This window comes from Alnus glutinosa, chromosome 9 (assembly GCF_958979055.1).
Source record: "Alnus glutinosa chromosome 9, dhAlnGlut1.1, whole genome shotgun sequence".
NCBI classification, from domain to species: domain Eukaryota; kingdom Viridiplantae; phylum Streptophyta; class Magnoliopsida; order Fagales; family Betulaceae; genus Alnus; species Alnus glutinosa.
Window position 1 is genome coordinate 1006343 of NC_084894.1, and position 13677 is coordinate 1020019.

General features: G+C 38.2%; 1 protein-coding gene across 1 annotated transcript; it reads right to left on the reverse strand.

Moving 5' to 3' along the window:
- Positions 1–7257: 7257 nt before the first annotated feature.
- LOC133878561 (GTP-binding protein BRASSINAZOLE INSENSITIVE PALE GREEN 2, chloroplastic) lies at positions 7258–11679 on the reverse strand. Its single transcript, XM_062317121.1, has 3 exons — positions 10400–11679; positions 8574–8741; positions 7258–8015 (listed from the first exon to the last, which is right to left on the reverse strand). The coding sequence occupies exons 1-3, from the start codon at positions 11618–11620 to the stop codon at positions 7629–7631; spliced, it is 1776 nt and encodes a 591-aa protein (XP_062173105.1). The 5' UTR covers positions 11621–11679; the 3' UTR covers positions 7258–7628.
- Positions 11680–13677: the final 1998 nt, after the last annotated feature.

The following is a 13677-nucleotide window of genomic DNA, read 5'->3' on the forward strand; positions in this document are numbered from 1 at the left end:
TACCCTTTGCTACACCGTACATCAGTACATGTGACAACGAGTTATTAACGTTGTGTGGGGCCTTTTCGGATCGGCAATGATTATTGTTCCTTCTTTACGGTCAACCCATCCGTTTGGTTGTATAATCATTTTTATATTATATTCAAATTACGATACGTTATGACTTGTTTTTTAAAATAATATTTAAATGGTTTAAAAAATTTGTGAAAAAAAAAAAGGGATAAAATCTTAATAGAATTTAAATTTTTTTTTAAAAAACCCAAACATGTACTTAAAAAATAATAAAACATGATAAAAATAATTATTACCCAAACATGCACATCATATTTTATCCATCATTTATTTTTTTTTTTTTTTTTTTTTTTTTTTTTTTTTTTTTTTTAATATAAACGAAACTAAGGAGGGATAAACATTGACACATCAATTCAATGTAATGTAAGAATAGTATGTATATTTTTCTGTCCGCTTCCATTATTCTTTCACATATTTCATTTTATCGTAAATTTGGACACGTTCATATGATACGAGATCTTGTGTCTTGTTCATGGAATATGATGAAACGGAAAGAAGTTATTTTATGGTCAAATTTTGTTTTATTATATTTATCTATATGTGTTGTTGAAAAATTTAACTCACATACACCCAATTAAATAAAACAAGGACAAAAGCCATATCTATCGTACCAATTAAGAAAGGTGTTGTTTGGTTAAGTTGTTTTGAAGCCAATAATGGCAGAATCCAAACATCAAGATGTGTTAGGAACAAAATTTTGTGGTGGTTAAATAATAAAATAGATGTGAGCCAGCTGCTCTAGATATATTAGTTTAGGGATTTGATTCATACACAACACCATCACAACAACCACACAACAACCCCTCACATGAGGGTGGGCCCCAGTGTGTGGAGTCCACCCTCATGTAAGAGATTGTTGTGTGGTTGGTGTTGTAAATTTAACATTTTTCATTAGTTTAATACCCCTGCTGTATAACCAATAAACAAAACCTTTAGTGGTCAAATAACAATATTCAGAATATTAAAAAAAAAAAAAAAGGATGAATTTCTTGAATTTATTATCAGTTTATTTTTAATAAATTATGGCTCCTGCGGTGCATTATATATATACTCTATAGCCTACTCAAACTGTTATTTTGAAGTGTATGGTATGTTTTGGTTTGAATAATATTTAGAATAATATTTTACATTTTTTTAAAAATAAATTGTATTTTATTTAATTTTTTTTAAAAAATAAATACAAATAATATTCAAATTTATCAACCCAATAGTATTCATTCATGACATTTTCAATGGTAAATTTCAAACACTACGAAATATCTCCCAATGTCAAATCATACACGAATCCCAAAGACTATATTAAATAAATATCTTATTATTAGATGGGCATTTAAGTGGGCAGAGCACCACTTGCAGTTTGAAAATCACATATCAAACTCAGCTATAAATCAGTTGATGCAAGGGATGTGGGGTTGGCTTAAAGATCATGCTCCAATCCTAACGCTCCAATCTTCTTTGTTTAAATAGGTGCTGGGTAGCTCGAGTAGGTAGGGCCGAATACTTGCTCGAATAGGGTGAAGTTTGGATGCAATCTCATATTAGGTTGTCCATTGCGCCTGATTAATGATTTAAAATTAAGATTAATAATTTTTGAAACGATTCGTGAATTGGACGCGAAGTTATAAAGTTTAAATTTATGTTAAACGGGTTTAGATCATAAACAGGCCGACCCGTTTATGACACATTTATAAACGGACCAACGGTTAACTCGTCAAACCGTTTATGACACATCAACCTGTTTACGATATGTTTATGACATGATTAGCTAAACAAGTCAGTGGCGAAGTCAGGATTTTTGTTGTCAAGATTTTTTTTTTTTTTTTTTTGGTTTTGATAAATTAAAAAAAAAAAAAAAAATATAACTAACACAATAAATAAATAATTATACAAAATTTAATTATCGCTTAAAATATATAAATGTAACTTACAATTTCTTTTGTCACTTTTTAAACCATTGAGTAACAAATGAGTCTCCCACTGCTTTTTTTCAGTGTCTGGTATAAAAGATATTACAATATAAGCAATACGCAACATCTTCTAAAATACTGTATTCCAGCCAATTAGCATATTCTATAAATCAAGCTGGATTAAAACAACGTCATGTTTTTTCAAATTGTGTTTTTGAAAAATCATGATTAGGTTGACAAGGTTTTTTTTTTTTGTGTGGATATGATCTTCGAATTTGATCTCTATCACTTACATGATAATCATAATTTTTTTTCATAAGTAAGGATCTTCTGGCAGATTTACTAAATCTACCTCGACGCGAGCTCGTTTAGAATTTGATTAGAATTTAATGAAATTGTTGTTGTTCTCCATAATCATATGTAACTACAATTATATCTTTCATACAATTAAAATATGTGACAAAAAGTTTATGTATATATTCCTAAACAACTAATTTAAAAGAACAATTGAAATACAAAAACTTAATCAATGTAAAAATTCAATTACATACCTCTCTCGAGCTCTAAAACAAAATAATTAAGCAATTAATTTGAATTGTTGAAGGCTTGAAGTAGAAAGTAATTGTCTAAAGAAATCTCAAATGGTAGAATTGTCGAATTTTCGACGATTTTTTTTTTTTTTTTTTTTTGGAAAATAGAATTGTTGAAATTTGAGTAAAAAAAATGGACATCTATGGCCTAAAGGCTAGCCTTTAAAAAGAATGGACATCTGTTCCGAATCCCAATTGGTGTTGTCGTGTTGGTGTGATGAAATTAATGATGTTGTCATTGTTATGAGACTTGTTTTCAAGTCTCATTAAGTAGACGTGTCCTCCTCTACTCCATGGAAATTGCCTTCTTTATCAAGTCTCATCCTTTTACTTTTTTCTTTTGAGTGAATGGTTAAAAACAAACCGGTGCGTTTTTATCAAAGGAAAAAAAATATGCCTATTTCTCTTCAATCTTATCTTCTTCAACCTTTGGGCTGTGGTGACTGGTTTTGAGTTTAAAAACCAATGAAAAAATAGCATAATGTGGTGTGACTCATAAAGCTTAATCCTCTTGAAAAATAGCATGTGCTTTTTTGTTACTTTTTGCTAATATATATGCTTAGCCTCAGCTCCCTTAACCTCATTTGCATGACTGTGGGTATTTAATTGCTCCAATTTGGCACAAGCAGACAAGCTTCCCAGAGGGTTCAATCTTTTAAATATATTATTTGTTTAAACAAGAGTGAGAACAAATCTTTGCTTCTGCGTTCCACATTAAGATCCTGGCTGTTATTTATAATACATAAGAAAACCACAAAAATGATCCTCCATTAGCTTCTCTATCCTAACGCTAATTTACACTGTTCATAGATGGGTTTATTTCTTATTTCTTTTTTTTTTTTTTTTTTTTTTTTTTTATTATTATTAATCGGGGGAAAGCTTCTGCCTTCTAGATGGGTCTTTCTTCTTTAGAATTTCTTCGTCTCTCTCTTTGTGTCGTCGGAGGTTGAAGCGCTCGGAGCTAGGCGCCTCACCGGCGAATAGAAATTCCCAATCGTGCTGTTGATGGAGTCCCTGATCCCGAAGCGAATCGAGTAAACTCAGACTTGGAATTCGGCCTTTTCGGGACGATGTGGAGGTGGTTTTGGCGAATGAAGACGCTGTTGGGGCTGGTATCGGGGTTGAGCCAGCGGGAAAGGTGGAAGGCAGCCTTGATGAGGAGGAACTCAGTGTGGTGTCCTAAACTCGGACTGAGACGGAAGGGAAAGTGACGGAGATGTGAAAGAGGAGGAACACGGCGAACCACTCCTCGTCGAGGTTATTGCCGAAATGGAGCTTGCCGTGGAGGAGGGGGAGATCGAAGGAGCAGAGGTAGGAGGGTTTGGATTGGGATGAGAGCGAGAGAGCGAAGGGCTCGTGCTGCCAGATATAGCCTTCGGTATAGGGAGAGAGATTGTAGGATTTGGAGGTGGAGGGATTGGAAAGAGGAGGGCTTAGAAGGGGTAGTGTTGGGATTTAGAGCGAAGTCTGGGAAGATGGCATAGAAGACGGTGTCGTCTGGGAGCCTGGAGTTCTGTTGGGAGAAGATGGAGTCGTGTCGTCGATTAATAATTGTCATCGTTGTTATTAATTAGATATAATAGTACCGTATTAATGCTTAGATGAATATTTAGAGAAATGCTATAGGTGTTTAGAAACCTTTACAAAGAGAGACTTACAAACTGAGGTGGAGTCTACGTGGCATTTTATTAATTAAAAAACTTAGACACGTAGGATTCCAAGTAAGATTGGTGTTTCATCAATTAAAAAACATAGACAGGTAGGATGGAGTCCGGTTGAACTAAGCACACCGGCCGGAAACCCACCATCTCCATCCCACTACTGCAGTCCAGCCTATTGCAAGAAACCCACCCTATCAGAAGACACAGGCACCTAACCCACTGGAAGACAGCAAATTGCAACTGCCAAAATACCCATCCACTCAAATACCCATAAACAAACCCACCCCCAACTAAAAATTCAAATCCAAAGCACCACTGCACCGGCATCAGCCAGACCGCGGAGCTACCAACCTTTGCGTCGCCTCCCTGTGGCATCGACCCATGGCAAGGACGCCGGCAGCACTGCAAAAGCCCACATCGCCGATTTGTGCCTCGCCACCATCCACCGAGCTGGTCCTGTCGCACGCATCTGCCACCCTCTCCGATGAAAGCGCCGACAGAGATGGTAAAGGGCGAGGGGATCGGGTCGGCAACCCACTCGAGGGGGGCTTCGGATCTGAGGTGCGTCCATTCCTGAAGGCCATGGACGGCCGCGACTAGAGCTCAGGAGAGGGGATAACGGCCGGTGAAAGGGAGAACGGCCGGCGTGCTGGATTTCTTGGGCTGGCGAGAGGGGAGAACGGCCACGGCCATAGAGATCTGGAGACAGAGAGCCTCAGCAACCACCGACTAGCTCTCGCTGGAGGACCGGCCGTCTGGCGACGGGAAAGAGTTTCGGCGACAAAGAGGCTCGGTGCTTTCTACAAAGAACAATTAAGTTTTTTTAAAAAAAAAAAAACCAAGAATGACGTCAAAATGCCACATAAACTCTACCTCAATTTGTAAATCTCCCTTTGTAAATGTTTGTAAGTACATGTAACATTTCTCGAATATTTATGACATTTTATACGATTTCTCATCTTCAAATTAACATCAAATAAATATCATAATTTTGTTTTTATATATTTTTTAAAATTTGTTTACTTCAAGACTAGAGACTGACACGTCAATCAGAAGATGGTTGGCTGATAAATCCATCCAAAACTACAAGCCCGCTTTCGGCGAAGTAACGTTATCCGTCCATGTCATGTCGTAGTCTAAGACTCTCATGCCACTGACAAGATGACATGGCAAAAGCCAATGCTGGCTAAAAGCTTGCTTACTTGTTCTTCGTCAAACTTTTATGAATCTTTTCTTCTGTCATCAAACTTTTAAATCAGTTTCACATTATTCAACCGAGACTAGTTAATGGCCCTTGTCTGCACTAATCTTATTTATCATAGATGTGGCTGACTAGCTGAGTGTAAATCCTTAATCAGCTACAACTTGTTTTGTAATTTACTTTGTCTTTAAATAATAAATTTTTTAAGTTTAGCTGTTCAAAGTGATTTTTCTCTTCATAAATTTTTTACTTCGTCAACAAATATTTCACTATCAAAGTAGAGATCCAGAGCCCAATCTTTGGATTGGGGTATGAGCACCCAAAGGGTGAAATTGATGAGCGGAAGAAAATCATATCGCAAATCCTCCAAATCCTCCATTTTTCTCTGCTCCTCCACAAAAAAAAAAAAAATAAAAAAAAAATAAAAAAATCAGAATACAGGGTGCTGTGGGGGAAAGAACTGAGAAGTAGGCCAGGGGCTTGGATTGAATCTCTAAACTTGTTGCTACTTTCTTTGTGTAGGTGCTTAGGTGAGTTGCGCAGATAGCTGTTGAGGTTTTTTTGATGAATGATTTTTTTTATTTTTTTTTTGATGAATAGATCGCTGTTGAAGTTGTATTTATACAAAAAGAGAAATGGCTTGTGCGTGAAATTATTAACAAAACAAGCGCCAGAAATAAGCGTCGGCACATGGCTGATTTTCTGTAGTACATATATATTAATGTTTTTCTCTTGGTGGAAGATTGGGCTTTAGATACATTAATAGGATATCGATATAAAATGTGAGAAAAAGTAAGAATGTTTTAATGTTATTGTTATTGAAAAATGTAAAAAAGTAAGAAAAATAATGAAAATAGTGCTGTGCACTACTCTATCCCGTTCTTGTCCTTAGCAAACAAGGCCAGCATAACTTGTTGTGACTCATGAAGCTTAATACTATTGAAAAATATATGTCCCTTGATGAGTTTTTGAAGGGGGCAACTATGGCTTTCAAAAAAAATTCAAGAGTTGAAATTTTTTTTGGGAGGTGAGGGGAGGGGCATTTGACCCCTCTAGAACCTCCCTCACTCCGAGGTTGACATGCCAAACTAACGGCTTGACTCGAATCAAACACGGTAGCCCGAATTGTAAACCCTACCTTAAACTCACTTGTTTTAAAATGAGTAACCTTGACCCCCCCCTTTTTTTTTTAATAAAAAAAAAAACCCCCGAAATTGCACAAATTTGGGGGTTGAAACAAAATCAATTTATGTAAGATGCCATGATTTCCTAAATGAAATTTTGATTGTTGTTATTTGTTATTAATTTATATTTGATGTCAAGAATGCTTCTTATAGAAAAGGAGAAATTGCAGAAAATTGAAGACTTAGCACCAATGACCGCAGGACTAAATTGAACCATTCCATTACTTATCTACGATTATATTTGCTACAAGGGTTTTCAATAACAACTCTTCATGTGCTTGTTAAATCTTTCGGTACGTGTGATACAAATTCATAAGGAGTCGTCAATTTTCAGGAAATGTCCGAATCGGACAAAGTTTTTCTTTAATCCGGTTTATTAAATTGACATTTATCTTAAAGCATGTTCTAAGAATAGATGTCATATGCTTTATTAATCTTATTAAAAAAATACATTTGAAAACCATGTGCTTTTTAAAGACAAATGTCAACTTAATAGGTTGAGTTGAAAAAATTTTCTCCAACCCGAAAAATACCTTCTTGTCTAAGGCGCTACATACCCCCTCTCCATTGCATGTCAGTGTTTTCTAGAGTAAAGTTATATATCATATTTTACTCCACAACTATCTCATAATGCTGACGTGATATCCGTAACCAACCTTTGATTTTTATTTTTATTTTTTAATAAAAATTGATTCAAAGGTTAGTTTGGGGCTACCACATTAGCACCGTGATATAGTTGTAAGATAAAAATATAATTTCTTGCATTACCCTCTAATTAGATCTTCAAGATATTGCACCTGAGAAGAAAAAGTAACATAAAGATCCTGCTGCAAACTTCCTGCCAATAAGTATCATCCGTTCCAGTGCGGCTTGACAGAGTTGCTAGCTTTTTAGCTTCCTCTCAGAAGCTAGTTCATACTTGTTGCTATATATTCCTCACCCGTCATTTCACCAATCACAATCTGTGTTAATGTCAGATCGTTCTTCTTCTACTACTACTAATGATGCCCGTCTCAACAAGAATTTGAGTCTGCATCAACTGTTAATAATGGTGATTCAGCTAATACAGATGCTTTTGGGTTGCTCTGTTTCTTCTTCTTTGCATCTTGGCGCTGCTTATTTGAAGCTTGGTCGGCCTTGGAGACGATTTTTGAGACGGTAAACCCTGCATCTTCAAAATTATTTGATCTATAAGGAATTAAAGAATCACGAAGAACAACATCGACTCCTTCATACGTCCAAACACCTAAGGTCGCCTCTCCTTTAAGTCCAACAGCAAACCAGCCGAGACCAGAAGTAGCAATATCCACTGAACTTGTATCCCAGCTAACCCCACAGACGCGAAATTCCCTTCTCACCCATTTCCCAATCTCTTCGACCCGTTTCTCCCCAATTGGTGGCTGAAGCAAGGCCAGTTCATAATGGTGTCACTATCATATATATAATACACAACAAAAATGCAACATGCTTCTTCCATAAGAATATAAATGAGAGAAGGAATTATTATCTCAGATTCAGGCCTACGTGATGGTGTCACAAGTGCCAAAACTGGGCACTGAAGGATATGTAACCTTGAATAGCCAGAGATCCCACAAAATTGGGGTTAGAAAGCAAGGTAAATGCCTGAGCTAAATTCTTCATGATTTTATGATTTTGAGTAAACCCTTATTCAGAAAATTTCTCCAGATGTTAGTGCCAGTTGAATTGTAAAATGACCAGCAGGAAAATCAAAATTTTCTGAATTGGCACAACCAGACACTATGCTATACTACAAAAATCTCCAGGAGGCAGGAGGGACCTAAAATAAGCCATAGTTGAAGTATTCCTAGGTGCTTATGGGGTACAAAAAAAAAGCCACTATTCATAATATTTCAGTTTCATAGATTACTGATTAATCAGATGCAAAGATCATGAGCAAGGAAGAAATTGCAGAATAAATATTCATGGACCAATAATACCTGCAACTGACGACCAAAATGTTTCTCTAGCATTGTCTCTGCATTTTCTGTTTTTCCCATGTGCAATGGGAGATAAGGAGATGCCCAAACTGTGATATAGATAGAATCTACAGATGATTCTTCTATATCCAGCCTCATAAGCCCAGCAATATGAATTGTATGACCAGCCTGTCACAAGCAAATAATAAAGGCATGAGCTAGCACACAAAAATCAGTTAGTCAGAATGAATTCTTCCTTGCAATAAGGAATCAGAGAATCATGCGGTACATGTGAAAAATAGAATCAACAATGAGTGATTGAGGTCAGTGTTTTCATTTTTCACAAGAAGACTGGCCGGATAGTTAAATGGCTAGAAGCCTAGATCCATCAATTTTCCAAGTATAGAAACAGTGCTCTTTAACAAAATTATGCAACTCTGCTTGAACAAAACTGGTCAAAATAATATTGCCCATCAGCAACTCTTCTTGAAGACCTAAAGAACTTCTTAAAAGAATTGATCGGCATTCAGCTGCCTGGGGTGCAAGACCCATCAATGCTGCTCTCAAATGACAGAATGACAAAAGAAATTGAAGTAAAGGTCTTGATCCCTAATGTGATAATATAACAATCTGCATCTAGTTCTAGGAAAGTACCCAAAGCAAAATAACCTTCCAACCAAATATCTAGAGGATATCATGCCCTGCCCATGCCGTACTGACATCAAGGACGATCAAAAGGAAAAGAGAGAGAAATATAGAATGAAAAGAATCAAGGCTAGCTTCCCCACCTTACCATAAGTATACAAGACTAGGAAAAGAAAGAAAAACAAAAAAAATAGTAAATAATAATAACTCACACTCCTGCCAGCAGGCAGCAGTAAAATGACGCATAGAAAAGGGCAGAGTATTGCGAAACACTATTAACCCAGGAATGCAAAGATTTCAGAATTACTTTCTCAAATGTTGCACTGAAAAATATTCTTCCTCAAAGGTCTTTCTGGTTCACTCTCACCAAATAAACTCCAATACGGCACAAGAGACTTGGTGCAACGACCGTTCCATCAAAGCACACCCTTTTGAGGCACATCCATGACCATATCTCGTAATATTTGAATGTCCTAAGAAGGGAAAAGAGGAGATTCCTTAAAATTGAGGTGATTGGGTAATCTAATTATATATGATCCACCGAGTTTTCCACCTCATCACCGTTGCACATGGATTTGGCATAAAACAACTCTCACTAACCAAATGATTCATGGTAAGCATCTTTTATTTTGTTCCTCACTGCTGTCTGGGAAAAAAAAGTCACAAATAGCAGGCAATACAACAAAAGACTGCAATGCTTGGTAACAACCTATGCTGTCTCTCTACAGATATTCAAAAAGTTCATGTAAATTGCTACAAACATGAGCATTATTCTGGAGCATCCTCGACCTTCTATGAGACCTTGACCTGAAAAATGTAACACAACTAACTCTAATGCTGAATTGAAAAAACATAAATCCTACAAAAAATAAAAAACAAATAACCCAACTCAATTAAGCAAACTTTTGACTCCAGTACTTGCATAACTTGGCTATATCTAAGATCGCCTCTTCATTTGAATATAATAAAAAACCTGATACCCCACTTCATATTCATAAACGCCAATCTCAGCTGCCTAACTAAAACTCCCCTTCTTTCTCAAAACCTAGAAGCTCATTCAAAAACTAAAAGCCATCACATCGCACACTGTTCCACTCATGAACGTAAATAAGAATTAACAACAACTAAGCATACATACACAGACAAAAACAAAAGAAAAGCATTCAACACAGCTGAACCAACATTCTAAGCAAAAGAACAACCTTGATCCTATAAGTCCGCGGCTTCAACTCCTTGCCAATGTGCACAAGCCTCTGCTCCTCCATCGTCAACCTCGTTGTGATCTGATGCGGATGCAAAAGCCCTGGCGTGTCGAACAGCTTCGTCTGGCCCGGCAAAACCCCCTCCACCCTCACAATCCCCAGCGTCGTCCCCGGCACCGGTGCCTCCGTCAAATGCGCAATTCTCCCCCCCAAACACTTCCCAATCGCATTGATCAGCGTGCTCTTGCCGGCATTCTGCGCCCCAACCGCCCACACGCACCCTCTAGGCCCTGCCAGCCCCACCACGTCGTGCACCAAGTTCTTCAGCCCCCAGTCCCTCACAGCGCTCACAAAGTGCAAGCTCGTTATCTTGCCAGCCCCTCCCTCTCTTGCTCGTCGCCTCACCCAGTGCTCCAACCGCGCCGGCCCCACTGTGCTCGGCAGCAGATCGATTTTCGTCACCACCAGCACCATTCTAGGCAAATTTGCCGGTTTTCCTTCCTTCCACGCCTTCCGATTCTCCTCAATCGTCGCTGACAACAGCTTCGCCACCTTCCGAGGGAAGGAGCCGTCGAAATCGGCGCTGTCCACGACCATCAAAACCACCGACCGGGTCCCGCCAGTCGAGGCCAACCTCCGGCCGATCGTGTGGTCGAAATCGAAGTCCGGCAAGAGGTTCTCCACCGTCGGATCCTTCACCTTCCCGTAGTGCCTCAGCGAGTGGCACCGCGCGCACACCACCGGCTTCTCGGAACTGGGCTTTTCGGTCTCCATCTCGGTCTCAGTCTCAGTCTCGGGGTCGATTAAAAGGCCCTTCTTGAGCGAGCTAGGAAACTCGGACTCGTGAGCGACCGGCACGAGATGGGCACGTGAGTGATAACTCGGGCTCTTATCGGAGGGCTTGAGGAAGAAACCGGGGTGTTTCGGGTCCGAGCCCTGCATGTTGACCCCGCAGCCGGCGCACACGACGTGGGTAGTGGCCTCGTCGTAATTTCCATCGCGGGTGAGGGACAGAGATGGGATCGAAGAAAAATAACAGAAGGAATTGAGTGGCGGGGTTTTGATAGGGCTTTGAGGTTGGGGGTTTAGGGCTTGTGAGAGTGAAGAAGAAGAAGAAGAAGAAGAAAGGTTCGTGAGGGATTGGGCTAAGATTGAGAGCGAAAGGAAGAGAGGGCGTTTCAGATTTTTGGATGAAGAGAGGCTTCGAGCAATTGTGAGCATTTCTACTCAGAGAATTGTTTTCAGCTCTTTCTTCTTCTTCTTCTTCTTCTTTTGGGATGACAGTGGGGTTTAGGGTTTAAGCGCCTGCTGACTCAAGCGGCGTCGTTTGAGATGTATACCAAACGACGGCGTTTTTGTGTGATGAGGGCCAGGGCCAGGGCCCGGGCCCAGTTAGAGGGAAATTGCCCAAAACCCTAACCCAGTTGCTTTCCCGATATAAGCCCAGTCTAATTAAGCTTGTGTTTAATTAAGCTTGTGTTTAATTAACCCTAACAATAATAATAAAAAAATCAATCCCTTGTGTTTGCACCGATTTCTAATTAAGCTTTTTAAGATTTAAAAAGTGGTAATTAACTGATAAGCATAAATAACAAATAATAAATTTTTAAGTTAACTTCTTGTTTAAAATTTTTACGAAAACCATTAGTATCTGTCATGTCATCTCTAATCTGAATTTGACACGTATTCTTTAATAACAAAAAATATCAATATTAACGAAAAGAAAATGAGAAATGTAAAATAGAAAATATTTTTTAAAAAAGGACTACTCGGCCCCTCGATCTGACGGATATGGCAACCGTACCGGACCACCTCATAGACAATGCAAAAAGAATTGCTATCGGAGCAGCTTTAAGGGCTCCTAGGTAAATATAACCCTATACTAAAATAAAAAGTAAAATATTTAATTATTTAATTAGTATTGTAACATAAAACAAATACTTATATACAGTTGGTTTTTATTTATTGGCTATATTATGTCGACAAAAACGTTACCATATCAGGGACTTCGTATTTCCAGAAGACCTCAGAAATAATATTGTAAGAATATTAATCAAGAAAAGAAATGGCCGAACAAGGCAATATGTGCAATGAATTTCTCAAAGAAGGAAATAATTTGGTGAAGGAAATATTTTAAAGACTTTACAGAATTAGAAAAGTTGGTTTCCCTGCAGCCTGTCCTTACGGCTCAGAAGCAGCATCCAAACGTTAGTAACAGAAAGTCAGTGTTCGATACTTATTAGAACTGCCCAACGGACGTGAGCCATAGAGAGCTCATGTTTGCAATCTGTCCGGACGAACCAGTAGACGTGAACCATAGAGAGCTCCTGTTTGCAAGGATGTCCGAACGCAAAAGTGAAGACTACGGACGTAGAAGCCTTTTTATGTAACCGTTCGGACGCTAGGGTAAGCCGTCTGGACTCTCTTTAGCAAAATATGAAGTTGTTGTTGCCTATCCGGACACCCTATGTCCTGTCCGGACGCCGCTGTTTAGAAATCCGTTCCTGACCAGTTTTAAGATTTTCAGAGCCTATTTAAAGGGGCTTCTAGGCAATGTTATTGTAAGAATTTCTCTAGAGAATTACAGTTTGCTAAGAGAAGATTATTTAGGCATAAACGTTTATATGTATTTCTCTTAGAGTTTTATTTGTGTTGTATCTATTCAACCATTGAAGTCTAATTAGAGAGGAACTCTAGTTAAGGAAGTCAATTGAAGAACTCTCCAAACAAGTCCGAGAGAGAGGCAGACAAGTATGTGTTTGTTAGAGTTAAATGTGTGACTACTGCAAAAGGTTTTGAGTACGAATTTCTTGTAACTAGTTATTTTTTCTGTTAGTTGATTTTCTTGAGTTTGGCTATTCCGGAGTGATTTTTCTCTTTGGTGCAAAGATTTTTTACTTCGTAACCAAATATCTGTGTTTTATCTCTTTATTGCTTTTTATATTTGGTTATCTATTTGGCTGCGGTTATCTAGAAGTCTAGATATATTTTCGCTTACAAGAAATCTATGGATGAAGGTAAGTATAGTACTCTACTCTAGGGTTAAAACCATTGTCCCCCACACAAGAAATGGACAGAATTTTAGATGCTTGAAATGAAAGGCCTTGTCGATCGATCTAAATTAAACCATATAATCTTATTGAATTACGTACGCAACTCAAACGGTCAAAAAGCATATTCAATTAATTAAGGTAGGTAGGCAGAATTTTGTTAGTAAGAATCCAAGCAAAGCAATTAGTGTCCGACAATCTTTTCAGATTTTCAAACCCCGCCGAGCG

Bases quoted from the DNA above. Each gene is read 5' to 3' on its own strand.
- LOC133878561 (XM_062317121.1), bottom strand. From the start codon at position 11,620: ATGCTCACAATTGCTCGAAGCCTCTCTTCATCCAAAAATCTGAAACGC. The intron at 8,742-10,399 runs GTTGTTCTTTTG...TGCTTGTGACAG, and splicing joins CGCGGACTTATAGGATCAAG to GCTGGTCATACAATTCATAT. The intron at 8,016-8,573 runs GTATTATTGGTC...GCCTTGCTTCAG, and splicing joins ATTTTGGTCGTCAGTTGCAG to CCACCAATTGGGGAGAAACG.